This window comes from Balaenoptera musculus, chromosome 10, assembly GCF_009873245.2.
Source record: "Balaenoptera musculus isolate JJ_BM4_2016_0621 chromosome 10, mBalMus1.pri.v3, whole genome shotgun sequence".
Taxonomy (NCBI): Eukaryota; Metazoa; Chordata; class Mammalia; order Artiodactyla; family Balaenopteridae; genus Balaenoptera; species Balaenoptera musculus.
The window spans coordinates 41,206,169-41,231,905 of NC_045794.1; the positions used below are offsets into that span (position 1 = coordinate 41,206,169).

Sequence of the window (25,737 nt, forward strand, 5' to 3'; positions counted from 1 at the left end):
GTCTCTTGCTTTGTCAGCACGGTGTGTCTCCTTGGACAATTCATTTCCGAGTGTTAGACAAGAGCCCACTCTCCCCCTTCCTGCAATACCACTTCTGGAAAACCTTCCCAGTTTCAGGTATTCATTAACGTAGTCAAACATGTTTATTGAGCAACTACTAGGTGCCAGGCATGACACCTAGCGGTGGGGGTAAGGTACAGCAGTGAACAAGGCAAGAAGGCGCTTGGCCTCAGACTGGTTCAGGGAGCCGGTCAAAGGAAACAAATGTATAAATGATGTGGTAAGTGCTATAAAGAAAATACACAGGGTGATGGGAGAAAATATATGTCCCTCTGGTTGGAGAGAGCCTCTCAGAAAAGTGACATTAAGGTTGAGACCCGAGCTTGGTCTTCAGGAGGCACTTACCTTAAGACATTATTCCCACAGACCTACTTTGAAAAACGCCTACAAAAGGAAAGAGCGGACTTGGTCCACAGAGGAGCGGCTCCCAGGCATCCAACCTTAGCTGCAAACTTTGACCGGCACTAGAGGGCGCCGCGGGTCCTCCCAACCCCCATGAGGCACCGTGGACACAGGCCCTGCCTAACTGACCTCCGGCACCTCCCGCGCCAAGGCCCCGAAGTCCGCATACGGACAGAGAGCAAGGGCGGCGGCGCTAGGAAGCCCGGAGGCCCTAGAGCATCGCGAGGGGTCACGAGGCCCTCAAAGAGACGACATCCTCAGGATCACAACCCACCGAAGGGCAGATACTCTCTCGTTTCCTCCGGGACAGCCGGTTTCCGGCGCCTCTAAACCAGGAAGTGCTGGCGGCGTCCAATCGTGGCCCTCCTTCCGAACTTAGCCTTAAGCGTCCGCTCCTCGCCCGGGCAGCGCGAGGCGAACGGTCTATGGTTACCAATCAGCTCTCAGGAAAGGCGCATGCGTTGTCAAACGAACGCAACGTACGGGAACCTTGACCTGAAGGCGACTTACTCTCGCCTGCCCCTCCCTCACTGCGAAGATGGCGGTCTCCAGAGTGTGCTGGGCTCGGGCTGCTTTGTGGGGTTCGGCGGGGCCCCCTGGACCTTATGTCGCCCGGAGGCTGCAGTTTGTTCGCTCTGGCCTGGCCTGGGGGACCCCTCGGTGAGGGACTTGGAGAGAGAAAAGCATTTTTGACGTTCAGGCTCTTCCAGTGTCTCAATTTTGTTTGCATGCTGTCTCTTAATTCTCAGGGCTCCACGCCCCGGCCCCTGGATTTTTATTCTGCCGCTCAGAATTCGCACCGGGATCCCTGCTAGAGACCTGGCTTTGTGACCCTCTCAATTCTCAGTGCCCCATGTTGTCTGAATTCCCCACGTGTCCTGAGCCTCCCTTTTTCGGCTCAGATTTTACTGCTACTTACCTGGATCTCACCTCTCTGGCTTTAGCCTGCTGCTCAGATTGTCCCTCAGGCCTTCGCTCTCTCCAGACTCACCACTTCCCCGACATCCATTCTTGCCTGGCCTCTCATCTGCCCTATCTGTTTTTCTCAGTCTGACTGCTTATCTCTCCATGATCTCAAGATCTTCTTTGGATTTCAGAAGTTTCAGGTCTTAGCATACATTCTCTGAAGCAGATGTTTTACATTATGGACCCCAGGCGTGAAGGGGCTTCCAGGGCTGGTTCCCAGATAGTCTCTTTCATCTTCCTTGTAGGTCTTCAAAGCTTCACCTTTCTCCAAAGGCAGATGTGAAGAGCTTGATCTCTTATGTGGTGACCAAGACAAAAGTGATTAATGGGAAATACCATCGTTTCTTGGGTCGTCATTTCCCCCGCTTCTATGTCCTGTATACAATCTTCATGAAAGGTAAAGACAAAACTAAAATAAAAATCCATTGAATCAGCTCTTGGGCAGTGTCAGAGAGTTAGGATAAGTAAGGTCACTTGCAGGCTCTGCGATGGGAGTGTAAGCTGGTATGTCTTCTGTTTCATAAATGCTTGAGCATTAAACTATTTCTTATAAGTTAGCCCTTCTTGATGTTTCTAGAAAGGTATGTTGAGAAGCAACTTTTGACAACACCCAGGAGGAGTATAGGTATTTTTGTACTTTTCTTAACCACACATCTGACTATAGTAGAAATTATTTGTCGTGCACAAGGGCAGAGATCTATAGCTGCACAGACCTGCCCTGTGATTTACCAGTTGACTTGGCTTGTAAGAAAATGTGGTCTAATGTTAGTCACAGATCTCTCCTGGATAGCACGTTGTGGAAATAGCACTACGCGTACTTGGTTTCTGAATGTTTCGGTTCAAATCAGAGCTCTGCTAGTTACTAGGAGATGGTACAGTGTCAAGTGTCCACTCTGGAGCCAGACTGCCTGGGTTCAAATCCCAACTAGTCACTAGCTGGGTGATTGATTGGACTTGTTACTTAACCCCTCTGTTCTTTGGTCTTCTCATCTGTAAAATGAGGGTAGTAATAGAACCTACCTATTGACTGCATGGCTATGAAGATTAAATAAACCCATACATGTAAAGTCCTTAGAACCTGATTCATAGTAAGTATAGCTATAACTATTATACTCTATACTTTTTTTTATCATAACACCAATTATAGTAAACTCCCACATTGTCAGCTCTGAATATTATCATAATTATTACTAGCTTCATGGACTTGCAAAAGCTGTAAAGTGGAGATAAGAATGGCTGCTTTGTGTGCTCCCCGATTTATAACTAGAATCAAATGAAAAAAAGAGTCTGAAAGCATTTTGGTTGTTTGTACTTAAGCCTTTTATTATAGAAAATTTCAAACATAACACAGAAGTAGAGTAATACAATGAACTTCCATATTCTCAACCTCACTTCAACAATTATTGACTCACGGCCACCAGTCTTATATCATTTATACATTGGCTTTCTCCTGTATTATTTTGAAGCCAACCTAGACATTATACTATTTCACTCATAAATAGGAAAGCATTTTTATAAACTAAAGTTCTAGATCAGTGTAAGGATTATCTTGGAATGAAGAGAAAATGCAATCTTAGAAATATGTTGAATTCCAGTGATTATAAAAGTGTTCTAGAAAGGAGATAAGTTAATATCTGGTTGAGATGTACAAAGGGTTAATTGAGCAAGACTTCCTGAGGTTAAAGAGCTTTGAATTTTTATTTTGAAAAGGAAGTGAAAAAAAAAAAAAAGGGAGTGAGTAATGAACCAGAAGAGGGAGACCATTCCCTGGTAGATCACAGAACACCAACTTGGCAGGAAGAGAGGTGATATGCTGGGGGCAGGGGGGTGGAAGGGGGCAGAGGGGAGAAGGATAAGAAACGAAATATAGGTCAGCCTCACAAGAGTTTCAAGTGACCTAGTTTAAAGCTTTGATTTAGAGTAGCATTGGGGAGGGAGGGACAAGTGTGTGTTGTGGGTGAACATGGAACAAAAGGCTGTGGTAATCAGATTGGGATAACATCACACTCTGTCCTCTACTTTAATGAGGTAGGATTGCAGATGTTATGGGCTGATGCCAAAAAGGCTAGAAGAATAAAGACAAATATGTGGAAGCACAATATAAAGTTTCATCAACTTTCATACCGGGAGATGGAGCATTTGAGACAGGTATGCGCCAAGGGCCGATATCCAGAAGTTCACGGTGGTATAATTAAAGTTAACCCAGATCTCAAGTCTTTTCATTCCTATTTTCTTCACCACTGACCAAGCTGTTGCCCCGTGCCATGAGATCAGATCATTTGTCAGAATCAGTTCATCCAGAGTTGTGAGCCTCCGTAGCAGAGCTCCGTAGAGTTTCTGGAACACTTTCTGAATAAAAGTTGTGAACAGTAAAGTGCAGTTCGTTTCTGAACATATAAAAATCTGCAAGGAAGGATCCAAAGGCAGCAGGAAAGTAGTATTTGGTGGTAACTTGATGGTAGTTTTGAAGCTGAGAGTAAGAATCTAGGACCATTCTGCAGATCAGGAAGAATTTACTTAGGGATTTGGTATACTGTCAGGCCCTGTACTAGACGTTGTTTGGGATACAAAAGTAAACAGATCAGGGCTCCTGTCCTTAAGGAACTTACCAACTAGAGGTAGATAGAAATAACCTTGATCCTTACCTGGGCTCTAATAGAAGTTTACTGCACGGTGGGGTGGAGGGATTGCCCATTGTACTAAAAACTTACTTGGGTTAAAACTGCATCTGTGTTTATTTCTGCTTAGTTCCGTCGAGACGTCACCAAGTGTCTTTTCCTAGGTATTCTTTCCATTCCACCCTTTGCCAACTACCTGGTCTTCTTGCTAATGTGAGTACAGAGTTCTGTCTCTCCAGCATACTGAAGATATGTAGATTTTTTTTAAAATTACAAATTAAGGACTTTCCATTTCAGAAGTTAGGCAGAGGTTATCAAACTTCTGCTCCAATTTTCTCATTAGCCCAAGGTTCATAAAAGCCACCTGGGTTACTGCGACGGCTGTAGGAGTAGGTGGCCTAGCTTCTCCCTGTCTCTTAGCTGCTCCTGTGTGATGTGAAATAAGATAATGATCTTTTCCATCATCCCTAGAGGCAGCAACCCACTCTCTTAGAGGCATAGCAACTTGGGACAAATTTTTTTCTTCAGGAGAAAAATGCATTTCATATTCTGATAATACAGATCTTTATTACTTTACCTTATATCTGAAGATGACAGTTTTAAACTATGACCTTGCATGTTGTTCTAGTTACCTATTGTTGTATAACAAACAACCTCAAAGCTTAATAGCTTAAAACAACCACCATTTTCATGATTTTATGGGGCAGGAATTTGGGCAGGGCTCAGGTGGGTGAAAGATTTTTCTCCCGTGTCCCTCAGTGATAGTTAAAACTGGTGAATGGACTAGTCTGGACAGTCTAAGGTCACTCTTAGGTCTGGTGCCTTAGCCGGGATGGCTTTGGAAGACTGGAACTGTCAACTAGGATGCCTGCATATGGCCTCTGTAATGTGATGGCTTCAGGGCAGCGGGACTTCTTACATGGCAGCTTAGGGCTCCAAGAATGAGTGTTCCAGCAAATAAGAATCTGCATGGGGCTTCCCTGGTGGCACAGTGGTTACGAATCCGCCTGCCAATGCAGGGGACACGGGTTCGAGCCCTGGTCTGGGAAGATCCCACATGCCGTGGAGCAACTAAGCCCATGCGCCACAACTACTGAGCCTGCGCTCTAGAGCCTGCAAGCCACAACTACCGAGCCCATACACTGCAACTACTGAATCCCGTGCACCTAGAGCCCTTGCTCCACAACAAGAGAAGCCACTGCAATGAGAAGCCCGCACACCACAACGAAGAGTAGCCCCTGCTCGCCGCAACTAGAGAAAGCCCGCGCTCAGCAACGAAGACCCAACACAGCCAAAAATATAATTAATTAATTAATTATTTTTTTAAAGTTTCAAGAAACTTTAAAAAAAAAAGAGAATCTGCATCATGGCCTTTTATAACCTAGCCTTGGAAGTCACAAAGACTTCTGCTCTATTCTGTTGGTTGATGCACTCACCCAGATTTTAAAAACCAGAGGCACAGACCTCACTTCTCAATAAGAGGAGTGCCAGGGAATTTGTGACCATGTTTTAAAACCACCGCCTGTATAGAGAAATGAATTAGAGGAATTCCATTTTGTATACACATAGGGACTGGGAACAGTTTGAGGTTGTCAACATCACATACAAAGTCCAGCTCTGTCTGCAGCTCTGTCCAAAATATGTTCATCACATGCTTTGATTCAAAAGGAGTCATTTATCTGATCGCTGCGTGCAAGGCTATTCCTTTTACATAACCTCAGTAACGTTGCTTGAAATTGGGCTTCAGTGTATCTTTAAACCTTGGTCTGACACTCATTTAAAGGAAAGAACAGTAAGGTAGGGAAATAGTGTTTTCATCTCTTCCTCCTAGCATTCATGTCTGCTAAATGCTTTCTTAGCTCACTTTGAAAGATGCCAGTTTCAGCCAAGTGACTTTGTGATTCCTTTTCTTTTCAGGTACCTGTTTCCTAGGCAACTGCTGATCCAACATTTCTGGACCCCAAAGCAACAAATTGATTTCTTAGATATCTATCATGCTCTCCGGAAGCAGTCCCACCCAGAAATTCTTTGTTATTTAGAAAAGGTTATCCCTCTCATTTCTGATTCAGGACTCCGGTGGCATATGACAGAATTGTGCACCAAGGTATTCCTCCAATTAACCCTTCCTGCAAACCAGGAATCGTGTTAGATCCAGCATGCACTAAAACTGGGTAAGAAGGCTAGTCTGGACCTTCCTAACATCTGCCCATCTCTTACCTCTCCCAAGATGCAGCGTGGTACCCACCCAGCAATACATGATATCCTGGCTCTGAGAGAGTGTTTCTCTAACCATCCTCTGGGCATGAACCAGCTCCATGCTTTGCAGATGGTGAGCACTTTGAGGCTTTCTCTATTCCATGGCCTCACCTTGCTTCAGGTCTTACTTGCAGTAACACCGAGTTGACTTTCTCCCCCTATATTGTGTCACAGAAAGCCTTGAGTCGAGCAATGCTTCTCACACCTTACCTGCCTCCTGTCTTGTTGAGATACCGTTTAAAGACTCATACCACTGTGATTCACCAACTGGACAAGGCTTTGGCAAAGCTGGGGATTGGTCAGCTGACTGCCCAGGAGGTGAAGTCGGTAAGCGCTTGATTGCAATACCAACCTGCAGTCCTTGGTGGGCTTTTGAGCTCACGGGGCTGGGAGCTTCCAAGGAGCTCCTTGTCTTGCTTGTTACAGCAGAGCCCAGGCTCTTTATTCTCTCACCTCATTTCCGTGTCTTTTTTTCTGGGTGGACTTAACTAGTGGGAAGGAATTGCCCACAATAATTTTGGTTTATGTATGTTTTCTTCTGGCCCTTCAAAAAGCAAGGACACTACACTTTAGATCTATTGTTTTAGATTGTATAGGCCTTTTTGCTTCTCATCCTGTCCATCAGAGTTCATATTGCCATGGTGAAAGGTTTCTTGTGAGGATGAGGTTTTAACTTATTTAAAGGGGATTTGGGACTCTCTGTGGGTTTATACTTCCTTGGCATACTTGCTCTGTGATAATTAAGGATTGTTTCTCTTCTGAGCGATCTAGGCTTGTTATCTTCGTGGCCTGAATTCCACCCATATTGCTGAAGAGAGGTGTCGAACTTGGCTGGGAGAATGGCTGCAGCTTTCCTGCATCCTGAAAGGTGAGACAGATGCCTGTGGTTATGCCACTAAAATCCAAGTCATTTTTGTATTTTATTCTGAGGTTTTATTTGGGAATTAATTATTAAGTAGCGTGAGACCCTTATCTAATATATATGTCTAATTGAAAGGGCGCAGACTCACTTGCCTACAGGGGCTAGGCAGGTAATGAAGTAGACTGTGCAAGACAAGAGGGAGGACTAGGGATTGTGGGAGCCTGAGCGTGAAGCAGGGTTGCCCAACCTTGACACTATTGATGCTTTGCTGTGGAGGCTGTCATGTGCATTATAAGATGATACAGCAGGCATCCCTGGCCTCTATCCACTAGATGCCAGTAGCACCCCCTCACCCAGTTCTGACAACCAGAAATGTCTCCAGACCTTGCCATGTAACTCAGGGAGAAGCACCAGTCCCAAGGCATTCAGATTCAGGATGAAAACACTGAGTTGCCTAAACAAAAAGTATCTGCGGGTGGGTATTAGGCCTGTGGGTCTCCTGTTTGGAACCTTTGGCTAGGCCTCAATATCTTCTAAGCCTCTGAACATCAGGGTAGGCCAACTAATCTCCTTGGGGCTGAGAAATGTCCCTCGAGGACCAGCTTCTACCGGAAAATTCGGAAGGGTGACAGTGGGGTTTAGTACCATTACCATCTCTGAATTTTCTACTGCCATCACATGAGAATTAAGTAGATATAGTTATTTGGTGGAAGGAAAGAAAGTGTACGTGTAGGGACTGGAATGAAGCAGGGGGACTTTGAGGACAGTGGCCTCTTAATGTCACACCTCCCTGCACTTGGCTTCCTGCCTCTGGTGTCAAGCCCTGCTTAACAAGGTAGCTGGAAGGCAAACTCTTCCCTGGCCAAACCATTAACGTTGATGTTGTTTTCAGAAGCTGAGCTGTCCCTCTTGCTACACAATGTGGTCCTGCTTTCCATCAACTACACTGGGACAAGGCGCTGAGCCGACAAGGAGCGGGTGGCGTTGTCCTGCATGCAGTCACATAGTCCAGCAGCGTGGGACCAAACAGCACTTGTCAGCAAAGAGTGTGTGCCCTGTTAGGCGTGTGCAAGGCAGAGGAGCAGGTGCCCGTGTGGCAGCTGGAACTGAAAGAAACACTCCTACCGGGGCGGCCCACGAGAGGTGTCATCCCAACTTCCTCAGATTTCACTGGAGCTGGCAGCAGCCTTTGTACTGGGCTTTTACTATGGTGTTTTAAGTTTGGATCCCAGGAAGTGAGCTTTTGCCCCAGGTGGGAATCCTCATTTGGCCTAGGACTTACCCACTGCCACATTCGTTACAGCTGTTTTTGTTCAAGACCGTTTCTGGCTGATGACGGGAACAGCACTACTTAAAGTGGAGCCTTTATGTCCATGCGTGTACTTTGATGCCCCCGTCAGCACTTTGATATGACCAAAAATAGGGATTTTTATTTTTTGTTCCCCTCACAGGGCTAAACCACTTCCCTTTTTTTCAAATCCTTTGAGCACCTTAACTTTTTTTTGGTTTTTTTTTTTTTTGTTAAGTAAATAACTTATGGGAACATTCTAATGGAAAGATAAAAGGAAATACAAGCGCTTCTTGACTCAAGTGTTTACAGCCTTCCCCTCCCTCTCAATTTCTGGACTGGGCTACAGCCCCTGTGGATCTTAAACTCTTTGCTACTTCCACTGTGTTGCAGCGATCCAACTGTAGCTGACAGTGGCTGCCTTCTTTGGGCCATGGATCAATCCTGTAAGGTACTAATTACTGCCCAGCCCCGGAGACCAGGCGAGGTCTACTTTGAGATAGTAAGTTGGGTTCAGCTTTTGTCTGTGTGTATCAGTGACCTGTAGTAACTTATTGTAAACGCATGAAGCACTGTTTTTAAGCTCAAGTAAAGATTGCCTGAAACCAGTTGCTGGAAATTACTTATGCATACCCTAATCATTTTACTAAGGCTCCTTTTACAAGACTGACTGACATAAGCTAACTAATGGCGAGATAACTGGTTGGAATAGAACCTTCTGATGGGATGGAAATGACAAAGGAGCTAATTTGAAGTTGATCCTCTTGCTGGATTTTAAGATGGTAACCAGGAATAGCGAATTTCATATACATATATATATATATATATATATAAAGTAATGGAGTTACAAAGTGGGCCCCAAGAGTAGGGACTGAGGTGGGAAAAGCTCCAGCAGGGCAGATCAAGGCCTGCTTCAGCTGAAAAGGTATGTTAGGGCATATGATGCAAGTCAAGCTCTTGATGCTCCAAAGAATGTTCTATTTTTCCACCATAAAACTTCCTATTGTTAACATTAATCCTTAACTGACCTAATTGGTTTTATATACAATGCTAGAGAAGCATCTTTTCTCTAACAAGTAACTGACTTGTGGTCTGCCAAGATAAAGAATAACACACCATTCTTTTGAATATTTCTTTAATATTACATTTAAATATTCTCTTTAAATACAGCATTATCACAATGTAAAGGACCTAAAAGGCAAAAAAAAAAAAAAAAAAAAAAAATTTTTTTTTCAGAGAACCAGACAAGCTTTGGATTCACATTGAAAATACTACCTGTGTACAGTATGTGAGAAAGGAAATTGGAAAATAATTAAGCGTTGTAATAATCAGTTTTTTATCTAGGCCTAGACTAAGCGGGACTGAAGCTCTCTGCCTCTGTGATCAGAGGCCTAGCCTTTCTAGCAACCATGAGCTATAATTCTGTCCGACTCAGGTAGCACCAGAAACGAGATGGATCAGGTTTGTAGAAGAGGCCCTTTGCTTGACAAGACAGTTAATGCTAAACGTTAATATTTAGCATTTAAAAGCTTGGGATAGGTGAGTCAGAATTGCAGAGTTAATGAAGGGATGGACTTATATTAAGAAACTAGTTTTTCAGAAAAATCAAATTATCTTGGAGGTTGGCAATGAGTCTAGTTAGATGCAAATTCTTGGTTTGATCCCAAATGTGTGTCTTACTGAACAGGTGAGATCCACTCCCTAGCTTAGGCTGGAGCCTTCCTAAGCAGGGAATGTATAACACTCACCTTCACCTTCCAACACAAACTTCTAGAAAGATTCTTCTCCAAATTCCCAATTAAACTTCAGTCTTGTATCTGAGGGGACCAGTCTAAGGTGGCAGAGTGTAGCTCAGTTCGGGATAGCACCTAGATCTCAGGTACTTCAGACTCTCAACTCCATTTCGTGAGACTAGAGGATGGGGAGAGATAAGGGCCTATGACTTATTAACTCCCCTATGACTTATTTTACTCCCCTGTAAAACCCAGCAAAAACAGGAACAGGAGAGGCAGAACGCGTTAAAAGATGTATCTGTGTTAAATATGAGGCCTTTCAGGCTCAGTTTAGGTTTGATAGGTGAAATGCTGCTGCGATGTACATGAAGGTTGCTTTCAGACACCAGGGCCTTAAGATCCCACAAGAAAAGGCTTTATGAGCAAGATAAGTAGGAACAGTTAATCTCCTCCACCAAAAAAAAAAGTTCTTTACTTTTTTTTTTCCTGGTTAATAAACCATAGCAGTAATGAAGCATGGTGTAAAGGATGCTAAAGAAGAGTGTTTTGCTCCCTACTGCCTCCCTCTTCAAACAGAGGCCATAAAAAAAGAATGAAATAAAACAGGCAAAGATAACTTTGCTAGTAAAAAAGAATTCAGTGGTGTTCAATGGAGGACATCCTGGAACGTAAGCAGGACATAAGAGAACAGGAACTGTATCCCCCCCTAATTCAGGTACAAACTGAATCTGAGTCCCACTCTATAGACCTCAAAGGTTACAGTCAGAACTTGACTTCTTCAGAACCTGGAAGTTGTATGTAGCATTTAAGAACTGGTTTGGCTTCCAATCTTTATATATCAAGATGGGAGGGATCCAATAAGCATTTGCAGTTATTGGGGGTGAACAGTATAAGAATATAGTATAAGAACTCTAACCCTGTATATCCAAGAGGGACCACGAGGGCAGATACAAAAAGGAAACAAAAACTAGTTGGTGAACTTGCCACATCCTACATTCCTTTAAAGCTCAAATTTCTCAAATTGGGGTGGGGGGACAAAAAGCAAGCATGGCACAAAGTCATCTTTCCAGACAGCAGCCTGTTCCTGCTGCCTCCTTTGGACACAGGTTAATGCTCCATATAGGCCTCCCATGGGATGTGTGAGCCCCAGACTAAAGCTGCCTGATGGAGCTGGGGTTAGACATATACAGAAGACTCAGGCTCTTGATGCCACGTCCCCAGCCAATCTAGCTCTTTCCCTTCAAAGGAAAAAGGACAGAGGGGTAAAAAAAAAAAGACCAGTTTAACTCTAGTACCTAAGAACATGTGAAAGAAACAATTCAAGTTAAGACCAGGAATCCCCAGTGTGGGGAACAGGTCAGAGAACACCAAACATGTCAAATATTAACTTATTTACCAAATAGGGGCCCAGGGAACGCAGGTTAAATTTTTATAGATCCTGGATGTTTTGTACAGAAGCAGAGACCCTTTCACCCCCTCCTCTCTAGACTCAACCAGCTGATGATTCCAACTGTATTATTATGATACACCAAAGTGGGACATCAGAGTAACCACTGAGGAAAATGAGCTTGTTCCCTGCCTGGAGCTCAGGAGAGGGAAGGGGCTCTGTCATGCTGTTCCAATTGTTGTGTTCTGGTCCCTACGTGAACAGCTGTTTGAATTACCCAGCTTCTCCTGTGAGATCGTAGTGCTGTTCCAACGGCCCAGAAAGCTCAGTATGCAGCCTCCTCTGCCCCAAGACTCTATCCCCAGATCGAGCTGAGGCTGGTCTCCTTGGTTCTCTTGGCCCTTTAAAAAATACTTGTACAAACAATCCTTTCCCACCCGTACCCCAAAGACCCCAATAAAATAACATGGGAGCAGCAGCTGCTTCTACAGTTTTGTTTTTGAAATGGTGTTAGATAAAATAAGGGAATAAATAGAGAATGGGTAAGAGGCATAATCTCCATCCCCGTGTCACACTGCCAGAGGGAGCTCCAGGGAAGGCTCTTCAGGGGGCCGGGCCTCACTCTGCTGTGCAGTCTTCTCCACCACACAGCCCTCTTCATTGTCCGTGCGCAAGGGGAGCTTTGAGGGGGACCAAGAGGGGCGGAAGTCTTCATCCTCAGGCTCCTCGGGGTTACGATCTTCGGGCACTAGCGCTTCTAGCGTGGATGTTTTCCCCACCTCTGACTTACAGAGGGCAGCCGGGTCTGTGGGGCCACAAGCCACCAGTGAGGTAACCGGGAGAGAGAAGACACTCAGGTCCTTCTCCTTGGGGAACGACGGTGGGACTTCTTCCGTACCAGGCTCTCCTTTCACCCCCAGGACTGGCCTCTGCTCCACCTGGTAGTAGACCAGGGGCCCACTGTTCAAGTAGGATGGGTTGTTCACAGCTGAGGCAGTCGGCTGGTCCGAGTTCTCGGCAAAACACAGCACGGAGGAGCCTGGGGGCAGCTGAGCCTGGATGAGGATGGGGGCTGCCAGGCCTGGGCACAGCTCTTCGGGAACAGCCAGGGGCTCCTCCAGGATGCACACGCCCAGGCTCTCTATGCTGGAGTCCAGGCTGGCACTGGAGCCGCTCGAGTCCTCCTCCGCCTGGAGCCGCTCCAGCTCCTCCGCACTCTGCAGGTGCAGCACCGCCGTCTCATTCTCAGCGATGAACTCCTGGAAGTCCTGTGTCTCTGAGCCCTGTGCTGCCGCCAGGCTGCAGCTGGCAGCAGGGGAGGGCTCCTCGTCTGGGGCTGGTGGGCGGCTCACCTGCCGCTTGCTCTCCAGCTCCAGCTTCATGATGGTGTGGAGGTAATGAGTCCGGACCCGGATTGGGTTGAATTCAATGCGCCCAGCCATGTTCCCACAGCCGTCCCGGGAGCAGCCACATGGAAAGGACATGCGGTCCACCTGAGGAGGGGACAAGGAGGTTGAGGCCAGATGAGATACGAGACGTTAGCTGGCGAACACAGGGAGTCAGGGTTTGAGGTCCTCTTACAAGAGAAACAACCAATTCAAAACATAACCTGCAGCGTGAGCTACCGGAGCACTAGATGGGAGTTATCAGACCACCTGCCTTTCCATTCTAGCACAGCCACTAATTAGTAGTGTGACCTCAAGAAAGTCATTTCTCTCTCCAGGGCTTTGTTTCCTCTTCTAAACAAAAAGAAGACAAAGATCATGTCAAAGGGCCCTTCCAGTCAAAAGACCAGAGATACCTCTCTGAAAGCTGACAGTTCTCAGAGAAAAGAAATGTATATGCCTCAGAGACTTTTCCAGAACCTACCTACTTTATTAAGAAAACAAAAGGCCAGGGCCCAAGCCTACTGTGTTCTTTGATGAAAGGCATGGGAAAGGAGGTAGAAGATCTCGCTAGTCCAAAGCAATACATAATGGGGAAACTAGGCAAAAGTGCCTTTGTTTGCCAAGGTGCTATAGTGAAGTTTCGAACAAAATAATGGCCAGCTTTTCACTACCGGCTTCATTTTCCCCTGATGGTTGGCTAGCTTGGTTTGGAAGCAGTTATCAAGATAATTAACTTATACACCAGGGATATCTGGAAAGGAGATGCTTTCTACCTCCTTATTTCCCTTTTGAATCCCCCAAATGAAAACACCCCATACATATCAAAAATAAAATTAAAATTGTGAGAAGACAAATAAGTCTTCTGTACAAATACAGTGTCTTCCTATGAAATCAACTTCTAGAACTCTCCCTTCCAGTTCTTAGGAACAATCCATTTCTTAGGACTGTCCTCAGGTCTGTGTATAACAGACTGATTCGTTACGGGACTCAGTCTGAAAAGCATTATCTGGTCGGACCTGCTATAGCTATCTGATACCAACCTGAAAATAAGAAAGAAAAGGTTAGGATAAATTCAACCACAGGGACTCAGCACCACAGCCTTAGTATACAGGTTCCAGATAAATTTCATTCTTTGGGATGGCACTGCCATCTTCAGTTGAGATGTGTCTTCCAAACTGTCCCTTGTCAGAAGGCCCTCTGGGGGATGATGCTTTCTATCTTTTAGGACACTATGGATTTAAGCCCAAATCTGATCCTTAATTAGATTCTGAGGACTATTCTGATTTTTACAAAATTGGAGTAGAGGTACTGTGAATAAGTGTTTGTAGGATAAAATCTAAAGGCCTACCTCAGTCCTCTGCTTCCATTTACCTCAAGGAATCAGTCAATATTCAAGGACAGCTATTAAATGTTAAACTCACTAACCCCCGTTCCTCCATGTGCCAACAACTGCTGCTTATCACCTATGAGGTGAGATACCCAGAAAAAAAAAGATCATTGCTATCTCCACAGCCTAAGAATCCCGTCATACTTGTTTTCTTGTTGGTGGAGGAAGGCTGTAGACTGAAGTGTTCACACCGTGCATGGGCATCTCCCACATTCACTGGCACCCACACTAGACACCCCTGACTCTAGGGTGGATATAACTATCACAGCAAAATGTGGGAACCGACCTGGCATTTAATCCCAGCCTGGCTACCAGGCACAGGCTTCCGGGTCACAGTACAGTCGACCAGTCACAACCACACTCTTCCCGTGACAGTCGATGCTCGAAGTTCTTGCTTCTCTTCAGCATCAATGCGGGTGGACCCCAGAAGCCCTCAGCAGGGCCCGTCGCCGTTTGGTGGGCGAGAGCTGCAGGAAGAAGTAATCATCCACCTCCACGTTTTCCACATCAATATCTTCATCTGAAACATCATCCAATGTCAGGCAGTCGGCCTCCACCGACTCCACTGTCCCGTTCTTGGTCAGCTGCCAAGAGACAGGAAGGAAGGTCAGGCTCTAGAGCATTGTCAGCAGGAGCCTTCTCACCGGGTGCACCTAGAGCAGCTTGGGCCAAGTGAACTTTCTGCCGTGACGGAGATATCCGTGCAGCCCATCCCGACGCACGTGTGGCTACCGAGCACTATAAATGGGGCTAGTGCAACTGAGAAACTGAACTTTCACCTTTATTTAATTTTAATTACGTATAAATAGCCACTAGTATGGCTGGTGGCTACCGTACTGGATAGAGTCGGTCAAGAGAACAATTCTAGAGCAGGAAGACAGGAAGCCTGTGCAGCTCTAACACCAGCCCATCAACACAAGGGACATCACCTTTCTGGATCAATGTCTCTTAAAACCTCTGTCTCACCTTCCCTCCCAGAAGATAATCTTTTCCCACAAATATACCCTCCATTCCCAGGCTTGTGTCCCTTAGCTTCAGCTAACCTGCCTTCTCATACACGGAAGAAGAGAAGGTATTTCAATGGCTGGATGTTCCTTTGATGCAAACAACCTTGCAAAACACCCTTCAGTTTGCACCCTAAAGGACCCCAAACCACACTGTGGGAAGAAGAGTACATTAAAGTATAGTACAAGGCTACCTACCAGTCTTTGTCAATGAACCTGAACCCCCACAGTGTGAATAATTATCTGTGCATACACAGAAGAGCTTCATTTTATGTGGAGGAGAAAAAAAATGAGCAAGTTATTAATGGCTGTCAAGAAAGCCCTCACTTCCAAGCCACGGACTAGAAGAAATATATTCTTTCTCCTCTTTTTTTTTTGGTCGTGCCGCGTGGCTTGTGGGATCTTAGTTGCCCAACCAGGGACTGAACCTGGGCCCTCGGCAGTGAAAGCGCCAAGTCCTAACCACTGGACCACCAGGGAATTCCCTCTTTCTCCTTCCTAATCCTTTTTTATTTGGTTTCAAAAAAAGTCTGTATGTGAGGTAGGGTGGCATATATGATACTGAGTGTACTCTCTGCAGGCAGAAATCTGGGTTCTCTGGGTAAGAAGGACAGAGAGCCAGGAAAGGGAATCTTAGTGGAAGGACAGGCTGAAGACAATCTGCGGCTGAATGAGTTTTGAAAACTCACTAGAGAATTCAGGTAAAGAAAATGAGGCCTCACAATCCCCAGGGCTCTGGAAGCTACTAGCAGGATAAAAGCCAAGCTATTGGCTTATTTCATCAGCCAGCCAGAAAAGTGCTGGTAAAGGAACAACTCCTGGGAGAGATGTGATGCAAGAGACCTGGCTAATAAGGTATACACTTGTTTTGTTTGTTTGTTTGTTTGGGGGGAGGTGATAAGAGAAATGAGAGAAATAAAGTGGTGCTTCTGGGGATCCCCTAGACTATTATTTCTGTCCCAGGCAGGCCAACTACGAGCGGCCTTTCCACAGACCTTAGCATTGCTCCTGCCTGTTTCACCAAGGTTGGCCTCCTCCGAAGCACCCTCCCTCCTTGCTATCCTCTCAAAGGAAAGAGATGAGACATGCAATAGAAAGAAACCCCTGTAGATATGAGAATTTAATATATTCTAACAGAGGTGGCATTTCAAATCAGTAAGGAAAAGACTCTTCTAGTCATTAAATGGTATTGGGACAACTGTATATTCTTTTGAAAAAAAAGTAAGATTTCCAATTCATACTATTCATAATAATGAATTCCATATGGATAAAAGGCCAAAAAAAAGTAATAAAAATATTAGAAAAATTATAGGTACTAATACTGATGCAAAGCACCAGCAGCTTTTTTTTGGGGGGGGGGGGGTGGAAGTCCAAAGGGAAAACAAATATTAGATGGCATATGGGAGATGCAAAATGTATATTTTTTGAGACCAACTGCCTCCCCTATAGTGTGCTAAAGACAGGAAAAATTTCTAAGAAAAGAGTAAAGTGGACCAACGTTAGGGTGTTCTATTGACACAGAAAGATGTATTAGATGCCACCATTGTGCTGCTCACTAAATCTGCTTAATAAGTAGCAGTGCTGTTTCTCAGTCTCGAGTTTGCCTGGCTTTGTCCCTAGACCTCCTACAAGGGAGGACACAGAACAGGGTGTCTGCTTTGACATGTCATCCCTCTACCAGATTTAGGGGAGATGTTTCTTCTTAGGAAATAGGAAGAAAACCTTCATTACAAATGATGAGAAGAGTGTTTATTTGCCCAGCTGTTGCTATAGCAGCAGGAAGGTGATAGGGTCAGTGACGGAATTCCTCAGACAGAAGAAAGGGAAGCCTGAATGTCATTCTAGTTAGAAAAACAGGTGTAAAAAAGTCTTTAGGCGTAGACTTCGGGCGGCAGACATAGAGCTCTCAAAGGGAGAGAGCAGCGAGATCTGGTTCACATACATCCTCTGCCACCAGTTCTCCAACCCTACCACATTCTGGTGTGTCTCATTAGGATTTCACCCACAACCCTGGAAATAATGCAGCCACCTGTTTTAACGTGGGTCCGCATACTTTGAGCCCAGAAGAACTTGGCCAGGCCTGAAGCAGTGTTCTCCAAATTTGGAACTAGGAACTCTGGGGGCAATTTTTGCAGACTGGTGGAAACTATGGCTGTGGAGTGCCAAGCAGTGCTGAGAGCAAATGTGTAGCTATAAAGAGCCATCTGAGATTGGTCTTCCAGCCCTGTTCTCCTCCTAAACTTGAAGAGCTGGTGCGGCATCAGACTGCAGGCCCAGTACTATACAGATCGAAATCACTATTTGGTAATGCTATTGTTTATACCTGAACAACTATCACCTAGAAGCTATGGGAGTTACAGAATCAGCAGGATCCTTTCAGAGGATGTAAAAGATCCAAAACCTGTTCTGTGCATCAGGCCAATGGACAATCATTTGACGAGAAACTGAAACACTGCTTCCTCAGGGTCCAGGGGTGGCAGACTTGAATATCTTCAGGTATTCACACTTTAAACTTTAAAAACACTTGCAGAGGGCTTCCCTAGTGGCGCAGTGGTTGAGAATCTGCCTGCCAATGCAGGGGACACGGGTTCGAGCCCTGGTCTGGGAAGATCCCACATGCCGCAGAGCACCTGGGCCCGTGAGCCACAACTACTGAGCCTGCGCGTCTGGAGCCTGTGCTCCGCAGCGAGAGAGGCCGCAATAGTGAGAGGCCCGCGCACCGCGATGAAGAGCGGCCCCCGCTTGCCGCAACTAGAGAAAGCCCTCGCACAGAAACGAAGACCCAACACAGCCAAAAATAAATAAATAATAAATAAATAAACTAAAAAAACAAAACAAAAAAAAAACACTTGCAGAGCGGGCGAGAATAGGGAATTCTAGGGAAGCCATTTTGCTATCTCTGCTAGACTCCCTACCAGAGACAAAAAGAATGGCATCTCAGACTGAGATTTGAATCCAAATCTGAGATTTCTCACTAGAAAGATATGAAATCTCTATGTACAAAAGGCAACAGTCCAAAAACAAAACAAAACAAAAACACCACATGATAGACCTAGATGGTTTCCTGCTTTATCTTGGCACATGGGAAGTACCAGACCCTAGACCCCTTAGGCACCTTCATCTTCTTGGCGTGGAGTTTCTCCTCCTTCAGGTGTTCACGAAGAATCTCCCGATGGTTCACCTCCTGCTCCTGAGCAAACTCACAGAGCGTGTAGCTGCGTACAGAGTTATGGCGCTGGGCCATGCCCAGAGAGCTGCCGCCCTGGCTGGGCACGCTGGTGAAACCCTGGCGCCGGGCAAAGTAGTACACAGTCACCTGGTCAAAGCGCACATTCTTCCTCCGCAGCTGCTTCTGCCGCTTCAGGATGGATGTGGCTGAGAAGGGAGCACAGAAAGAAAACTTTAACCCAGAGATGGCCTGTTTGGGGACCTCATTCTTTCTCATTCATCTAGGCTCTCAGCTCTTCTCCAAAGGTGCTCCCTGTATCTAGAGACCTTCCTAATTTTCAAATCTTAAAAGCACAGTTGGAAGGGACCTTGACCATCAGCTGGTCCATACCACTGCCTCCAGACTGACTTCACCCAAACAGATGATCGCAAAATCTATTTTTAGACATCAGCTGGGAAGAGAATCTCTAGGTAATCTTTTCAGGATGTAACAATCTACATAAGCTTCACTGTCCAATACAGCAGCTACTAGTCACATGTGGCAATTTAAATTAGTTAAAGTGAAATAAAACTTAAAATTTAGCTCCTCAGTTACACTAATCACACTTCAAGTGCTCAATAGCCACATGTGGCTAATGGCTATCATACTGGACAGTGCAGATACATAACATTTCTATGATAACAGAAAATTCTTTTGGACGGTGTTTTGTTGTTGTTTTGGCCACGCCACATGGCTTGCGGGATCTCAGTTCCCTGACCAGGGACTGAACCCGGGCCACAGCAGTGAAAATGCCGAATCCTAACCACTAGACCACCAGGCAACACCCCCTGGTAGTGTTGCTCTATAGCAGGAGATGGCAAACTTCTTCTGTAAAGGTCCAGGTAGTAAATATTTTAGGCTTTGCAAGCCATGAGGTCTCTGTTGCCAACTACCACTCAATTCTGCCACTGCAGCATGAAAAGCCATCATAGACACTGGGTGTGGCTGTGTTCCAATAAAACTTTATTTACAAAAACAGGCAGTGAGCCAGATTTAGCCCACAGACAACCCTTGATCTACAGAATCCAAAGTTCTTTCCAAGAAACTAATTGAACCATAAGAATTAAGAAGTGTGGAGATGCCCCAGTTGTCCAGGCAGTAAGCATTTATGTCCTGCTAGAGCTACAATTTTGTGGAACTCTATAGGACTCTAGTGGGGAAGCGTAGACTCCTAGACTCCTCCTTCTTCAGTTTAATTCAACCCATTCTGGGGACTCACAAAGCACAGCATAAGTAAAACCAGCTAGAATAATTCATATTTAATATAAGTCTATGATATTAGAGCAATGAGGTCCTCCAAAGAGCAAGGCTGAGCTAAGGGTGGGAGAGATTACGAATAAGGGCAAATCCCCAAGCTGGACAAAAGCTGTCTCAAAGAGCTGCAATGGGCTCCAATGCTTGGGGTACATGGGGGTAGGCAGGGAGGGAGCGGCTCACTCACGTGTGAAGCTGGCAGCTGTGGGAGGATTGAGGCTGTCGCAGCTATCAGCGCTGTCACTGCTGGAGATCTCATCATCGGAGTTGGAAACTGATGAACCCACATCCACATCATCAAACTTCCTCTTGAGACCCGAGCCCGTGAATGCATCCATTGGTTTCAAAGGGGTTTCCTTGGGGAGCCCACCACGTTGGCCCCAAAGCCCCTGCTCACCACCAGTCAGCCAGGTGCATTAGGATTCTGCCCAGGGGAAAAGAGGAATCAGCACTCCTGTCCTAAGACAGACCCCTCCCAAGTCTATACACAAGGCTCTCCAACTGAAGAAAGCACCCGAGCTAGCATTGATGTCTGCTCTCTAGAAACAAGGTCATCTCTCTCCAGCCAGCACTCTCCTACTTTTGTCTCTCCCCAGCCCTCCAGTCTCAGTCACTCTTAGGATAATGAGATGACTAGCGGCAGCACCTTCCCAGTGGAGTGAAGGCCTTTGCTTCCAAGCCGGCTGGACTCCAGGCTTCATTAGCCCTGGGGTAACAGTAGCTGCTCTTCTGCTCACCCAGGAGAGCTCTCCACCGGGTCAGCAGCGGGGACTGGGGATCAAAGGCAGAATTAGGCTGTGCCTAAACCTAGACTAGATCCAATTATTTTTCCTAGTGGAAATATAGCCTGGCATTTCCTAAACTGTATCCATTAAATAAACTAGTTCCATAGATATTAATAGCTTTTACATGGAAATGGGACGGCTGTGTCAAAATACTTTAGAAAACTGCTTATGGAAGACCTTTTAGAGGCTTTTAATATGCTAATGAACCTGGTGAAGGGTGGGAGGAAATAGGATGCAGCGTTTTGCACCCATGATTAAGGAACCCTTTGTTTCTAGAGTATCTTGGGGGGGGGGGGGGCAAATGATCCTGGGAACACACTTTGGGAAATACTGCTCTAGGCTTTCAATTTCAAAGTACATTGGCAGTCAGGGAAATGCTTTACCCAGATCTTCACAAATGTAAAGTGTCTCACCAGGCTCCTGAAAAGGTCAAATTGGGTTCTAAAGAATGGACTGAAGATTAGAATCTGCACTGGCTTCAAAACCCAGACTCTTTCCCAATCGCCTACTGCTCCATAAAATAGGGCTCAGCTGACCTACCATCATCCTCTGTGCAAGGAAGACGTAGCTTTACAATCTTTGCCCTCTATAAAGAAACCAGCAAGGGCACAACAAACAGCAAAAGGAGTGACAATTTACTCTGGTTACACTCATATGGCAGGCAGTGTTTTCAACATGCTGCCACACAACCAAGGAATCTGGGATATTCCATTTCCCAGGTACAAATCTTTCTCCTCCATCTTTGGACTTAAGTTCCCAAGGATATGAATCTGCTCAGCAGAAACGCTGTCAAAGCTGAAGCCACAAGTGATGATCTGAAACCTCCCTGCTTTTGCCTCAGTAATGCCAGAATCTCCCCAGACTATGATCTCACTAGTTGCTAATTATGCAGCAGGAATAAAAACACTGCCCAGAAAGCCAGGGCTGCATTACTGCAGAGCAGCTACCCAGAATATACTGTGGTGTCAAGAGATGCCTGCTACAGAGCTGTTTTTCTAGACTGTCTCTTGGAAGCGATTTGTCTGCTCTTGGGTCACCTCTACACAGTCAACCAGACCTAATAAGTACTTCAGGAACTTCTAATTTATCTAGCCAGATCTCATCAAAATTCTGCATTCAAGTCACAAGATGCACCTAAGAAACCTGTCATCATAGGTCTCAGAAAAGCACATTCCTGAAATAAATTGGCCAGAAAGAAAAAAATTAATCAAGCACTAGATAAGAATTGTAATTAAATTTAAAAATGAAACCAAAGTATCAATTTTGTTCTTCAGGTTACTGATCTTACCATCAGAGATCACATTCCTAGGACATGGGTAAGAATGGAGAGAGCCAAAGACTTTTATGGGTTAAGATTTCAGCTGGGCTTAAAGATACCTATTAACTAACAAATTTCTCATTCCATTCTATTATTGGGGGAGGGGAGACCTTTGCTATTGAATACATATGTGGGTGGAATAAAAAAAATAAAAGAATGTTGACCACTGAATTTAATATTTCCTCCCCACTTAAAAATCTTATCGATCACATGAAAAAGCAGACTGAGCTCAAAATCCTTCTCAAAAAGGACGTAAGTCTGGCTTCAGTTTTTTGTTGTTTTTTTTTTTTTCAATTATCATGTTCCATATTTCAGAGAGGAGGCATTAAGGATTTATGCTATGTTTATTTACAAACATATCTAGGCTGCTGAGTTCAAGAGTTTGATCCTTTTTTCAAAGAGACTGAACATCTTAAAATGCTCCTCTTCGTATCTGTCTCATGGATTATTTTTTAAGCAGTTGGTGTCTTACTATATAGAAAGGTGCAGCAAATCCAGACCCAAAGTACAAAGTCATCATAGCTAGTAACCGCCACTTGTTTTCCACTGAAAATGGTAAATTCTTCCCTGGACCCTCCTCATAGTGGCTCCTACGGACCACAGAGGCTGTGAACCTCCACATGCTTTGTCCCAACATAGCGCTGTTGGAAGCCCTGCGAAAGGCGCAGAAACTTAAGGTGGAAGAAATGGCGGCAGCACACCCAGCACTCCTTTCTTCACGACCTTGTTCCCCTGTTGGCTTCAGTTTTAACTGAGATCCAGTTAGTGTTGCTACTAGGAAGTGCCTTTTTCCTCAGCCTGGAAGCACTCGGGGATTGACAACTGGAAGCAAATGTGCACTCCTGTCCTTTGTTCAGGTGTCCCTTTGCTTCCGGTAGTGTGGCTGCCTTTGAATATTTCCTTTGAGCCCTGCAGGAGGCTGGGTCTGGTCCAAGATCATCTTTATTATGAGGATTCTCCACTGTCTTAACCCAGGTACCCTCAGGGTATCCCTTCTCTTCAGGTCACTTTTTGTGCACTCTCGTGCAGCCAGGATTGCAGGCTGCTTGTTCTATTCTCTTTCTCTCTTTTCTCTATGTCTTCCTCACTTCCACTTCTGGAATAGAGGTTTCTGGGCAATGACAGGAGGCAGGTAAGAAAGAAGAAAAAAGATGTGAAACCTAGAAAAAAAGTATTTTCCTTAACATGTCTGAACGGCTATATATGTAAATAATGTGCATATTGACTGAGCTCTCTTTACCCTATCCAGGATGTTAGCATCACTTTTTCTGCCATTAACTCATTCTTAAAAAAAAAAAAAAAAAAAAAATCCGATGATTCTGTTCAATATAAGTTTAAATTTCAACCCAGCTCTCCTCATCCAACTCTCTGGTATGAACTTGACTTGTTAGATAAAGATGTCCACTGGGCACCAAGAAACCTCCCATCCACTTCCACTGTGGCCTGAAGAAATCTTTCTCTGAAATAGCAACAACAAGAATGGGTTCCACTTTCCAGTTTATCAATTCAACTTCCTTTCAAACCACAATTAGAAGTCAGTCATTCCCACTTCTCTCAACTATTTATTCATTGGCAGAGGATCAGTGCTTATGTTCGAGAAAAACACTTCTAAGTTATACTCCAAGCACTTAAACCCATACAGAAATAAACACGATGAGACTGGAAATGCAGGTCATAACTGACAGTTAACTGTCAAAATGACCAACTCAAACAACAAATGCTTTTGGAGAAAATAATGCAAACCTCTATAAAAGCTTTTATGCCAGTAAAATGAAAGGTCAGCTGACCCTTTCTAGCTACATGTCTTTCTGTCTTTTCTCAAGTGTTTCTACTAGTTGAACATTTCCCAAAGATACATGAAATAATTTAGATCCATAGTATATAGAAGTTTTTAGGCTAGCACCAAATAAAATAGATCTACAGCATATCTGTATTGTAGTGTTAGACTTAAGCCTTTTCAGGCCTATGTGGATTCCTATAACCAACCCCAAAAACAAAAGCCCAAATATGTGAGACTAGCAAAAAAGGAACTGCCCCTTCCCCCAATTTTGTGGATGCAGACTGTATTGACAAAGTTTAGGTAATGAAAGCCTCTCTCATAAATGAGTCCAAAATAAGACAAGGTACATCTCACAGGGAAAGGCCTCTCTACTCAAGTGAAACCCAACCTGCTAAAGGTCAAGGGCCAAAAATCTCTAGTGAGATCGTCAGTGCTACCAGCTGTAGGGTTAGAGGAAGGAAGGCTTGCTGCTAAGTGTCAGGATCAACCTAAATAAGATGACAGGTCCTGTTTCTCCTTTTACAGGTCCTGTTTCTCCTTTTACAAAATACTGTGAGTTGCTTCTCAAATACTATGAGTTTCGTGGATCCATGTGTCCGTGTGATTACCAGGATCATGAACTTACAAAGTGCTCAAGTGAAAACATCTTGTTTAAACTAGGTATTTCAGGGAAGCCCCCCTCCAACCGTCACTCCTTGGTTTTTATCCCTTCACTGACACAAGGTTAGAATTTGGCTTTCCATGTTTAACCTCCCATCGTATGAAGGACATGAGATCTTTGTGGTAGAAATGGAACATGATGCTGCAGGAGCCATTAACTCTCAAGGATATCCAGTCATTTATAACTCTGGCACACACCAACATCCTCCTGGCTTTGGACATTTGCAAAATGGAAAGTCAGTAAAGAAAAGGAAAATCTGAATCAACTATGGATTTACCTTGAACTGAAAACTGCAGGACAAGGGAACACTGTGTCTCTTAGGGATAACTTCTAACGTTTCATACTGAAGAACGGTTTGTGTGTCACACTGCCACCCTAAACCCCTTTAAAAGGATGAATCAAGACCATGGCACTAAAAGGAATGGATGGCAGTCAGCTGCGTGTTTGGGCCTGTGAAAAAAGATCAAGCTAGCAACCAGGGAAAGTGATGCTTTCGTTTTCCCACACAACGCCAGAAAAAATGGGAGACATCAGGAACCTGGGTTGAAAGGACATGTCAAGTCACCAGTTCCCCTTAACGGACACCCCCGCTGAACCCTTCAGCTCTGGGGCACCTTTTCTGATTCCTGCTAACCTTCCCGCTCATTCCAATCGTCTGCAGCCCCTACCCGGTTTCCCATCCCTTCCTGCCTGCTACTCACAAATTCCCAACCACTCCTCCCACATTTTCCTCTATTTCCCCCCTCCCCTTCCTTCACTTCCCTCCATCGTACATCATCGCCACTCCATTCCGAACTCAACCCGCATCCGAATTCCTGCCGGCTTCTAAGCCGCCCGTCGGTCTCCCTCAAGCTGCCCCCGCAGTCCGGGCCCGCGTCCTCCGTGCCCCTCGCTCCCACGCCTCTCCCGACTCCTTCCCTTCCCAGCGGCGCCCTAGCTCCCCGCCCCCCCACCCCCGACCGCTCCCGTCCGTGCCTCCCTCATTTCTGACCCCTCCATCCCCGCGGCTCTGGGTTGACCACTCCTCCACAGCTGCCGGGAGGCCGATCCCGAGAAAGGACGAGGCGGCACCCTCCGCCCCGCACCCCCAGGCCCATTACCGGCTCCGCCGCAGCTGCCTCCTCCCGTGATGGTCTCTGCCGCCCCCGCTGCCGCCGCCGTCGCCGCCCTAGCCCAAGTGGGAAGGAGGGAGGAGAGAGCGAGTCCTGGGGCCGCGGAGACGGTCTGGGAGTTCCCAAGGCGGCAGGGCGGGGAGGAACGGTGGGTGGGCAGGTCGGCCGACAGGCGGCGGAGGGCGGGTGGCGCCGGCAACTCGAGCGCCCCCGGCAGCAGCCGCCCAGAACCGCCCCGGCTCCGGCTAACAATAGGCTTTGGCCGCAG

At 45.6% G+C, this 25,737-nt stretch overlaps 3 protein-coding genes across 8 annotated transcripts; 1 reads left to right on the plus strand and 2 right to left on the minus strand.

Annotated features, from left to right (window-relative positions):
* The first annotated feature begins 922 nt into the window (after window positions 1–922).
* On the plus strand, window positions 923–10,679 carry LETMD1 (LETM1 domain containing 1). Of its 6 annotated transcripts, none has more exons than XM_036865521.1 (9): window positions 923–1,122; window positions 1,674–1,825; window positions 3,461–3,576; window positions 4,177–4,259; window positions 5,964–6,150; window positions 6,274–6,375; window positions 6,477–6,629; window positions 7,074–7,170; window positions 8,057–9,074. In XM_036865521.1, the coding sequence occupies exons 1-9, from the start codon at window positions 1,001–1,003 to the stop codon at window positions 8,125–8,127; spliced, it is 1,083 nt and encodes a 360-aa protein (XP_036721416.1). In that variant the 5' UTR covers window positions 923–1,000; the 3' UTR covers window positions 8,128–9,074. The 6 variants fall into 6 exon arrangements, with proteins under 6 accessions (XP_036721416.1, XP_036721420.1, XP_036721417.1 ...); XM_036865525.1 differs by having other exon boundaries at window positions 971–1,122; window positions 3,457–3,576; window positions 8,057–10,679; XM_036865522.1 differs by having other exon boundaries at window positions 991–1,122; window positions 8,846–10,679.
* On the minus strand, window positions 8,671–25,716 carry CSRNP2 (cysteine and serine rich nuclear protein 2). Its single transcript, XM_036865520.1, is given in 9 exon segments — window positions 8,671–13,065; window positions 14,634–14,657; window positions 14,659–14,691; window positions 14,693–14,726; window positions 14,728–14,762; window positions 14,764–14,931; window positions 18,467–18,726; window positions 20,001–20,237; window positions 25,458–25,716. Coding segments are annotated over 8 exon segments (1,629 nt in total). The 5' UTR covers window positions 20,152–20,237; window positions 25,458–25,716; the 3' UTR covers window positions 8,671–12,141.
* LOC118901844 (cytochrome c oxidase subunit 7C, mitochondrial-like) lies at window positions 22,242–22,674 on the minus strand. The gene has a single exon (XM_036865528.1). The coding sequence runs from the start codon at window positions 22,551–22,553 to the stop codon at window positions 22,362–22,364; it is 192 nt and encodes a 63-aa protein (XP_036721423.1). The 5' UTR covers window positions 22,554–22,674; the 3' UTR covers window positions 22,242–22,361.
* Window positions 25,717–25,737: the final 21 nt, after the last annotated feature.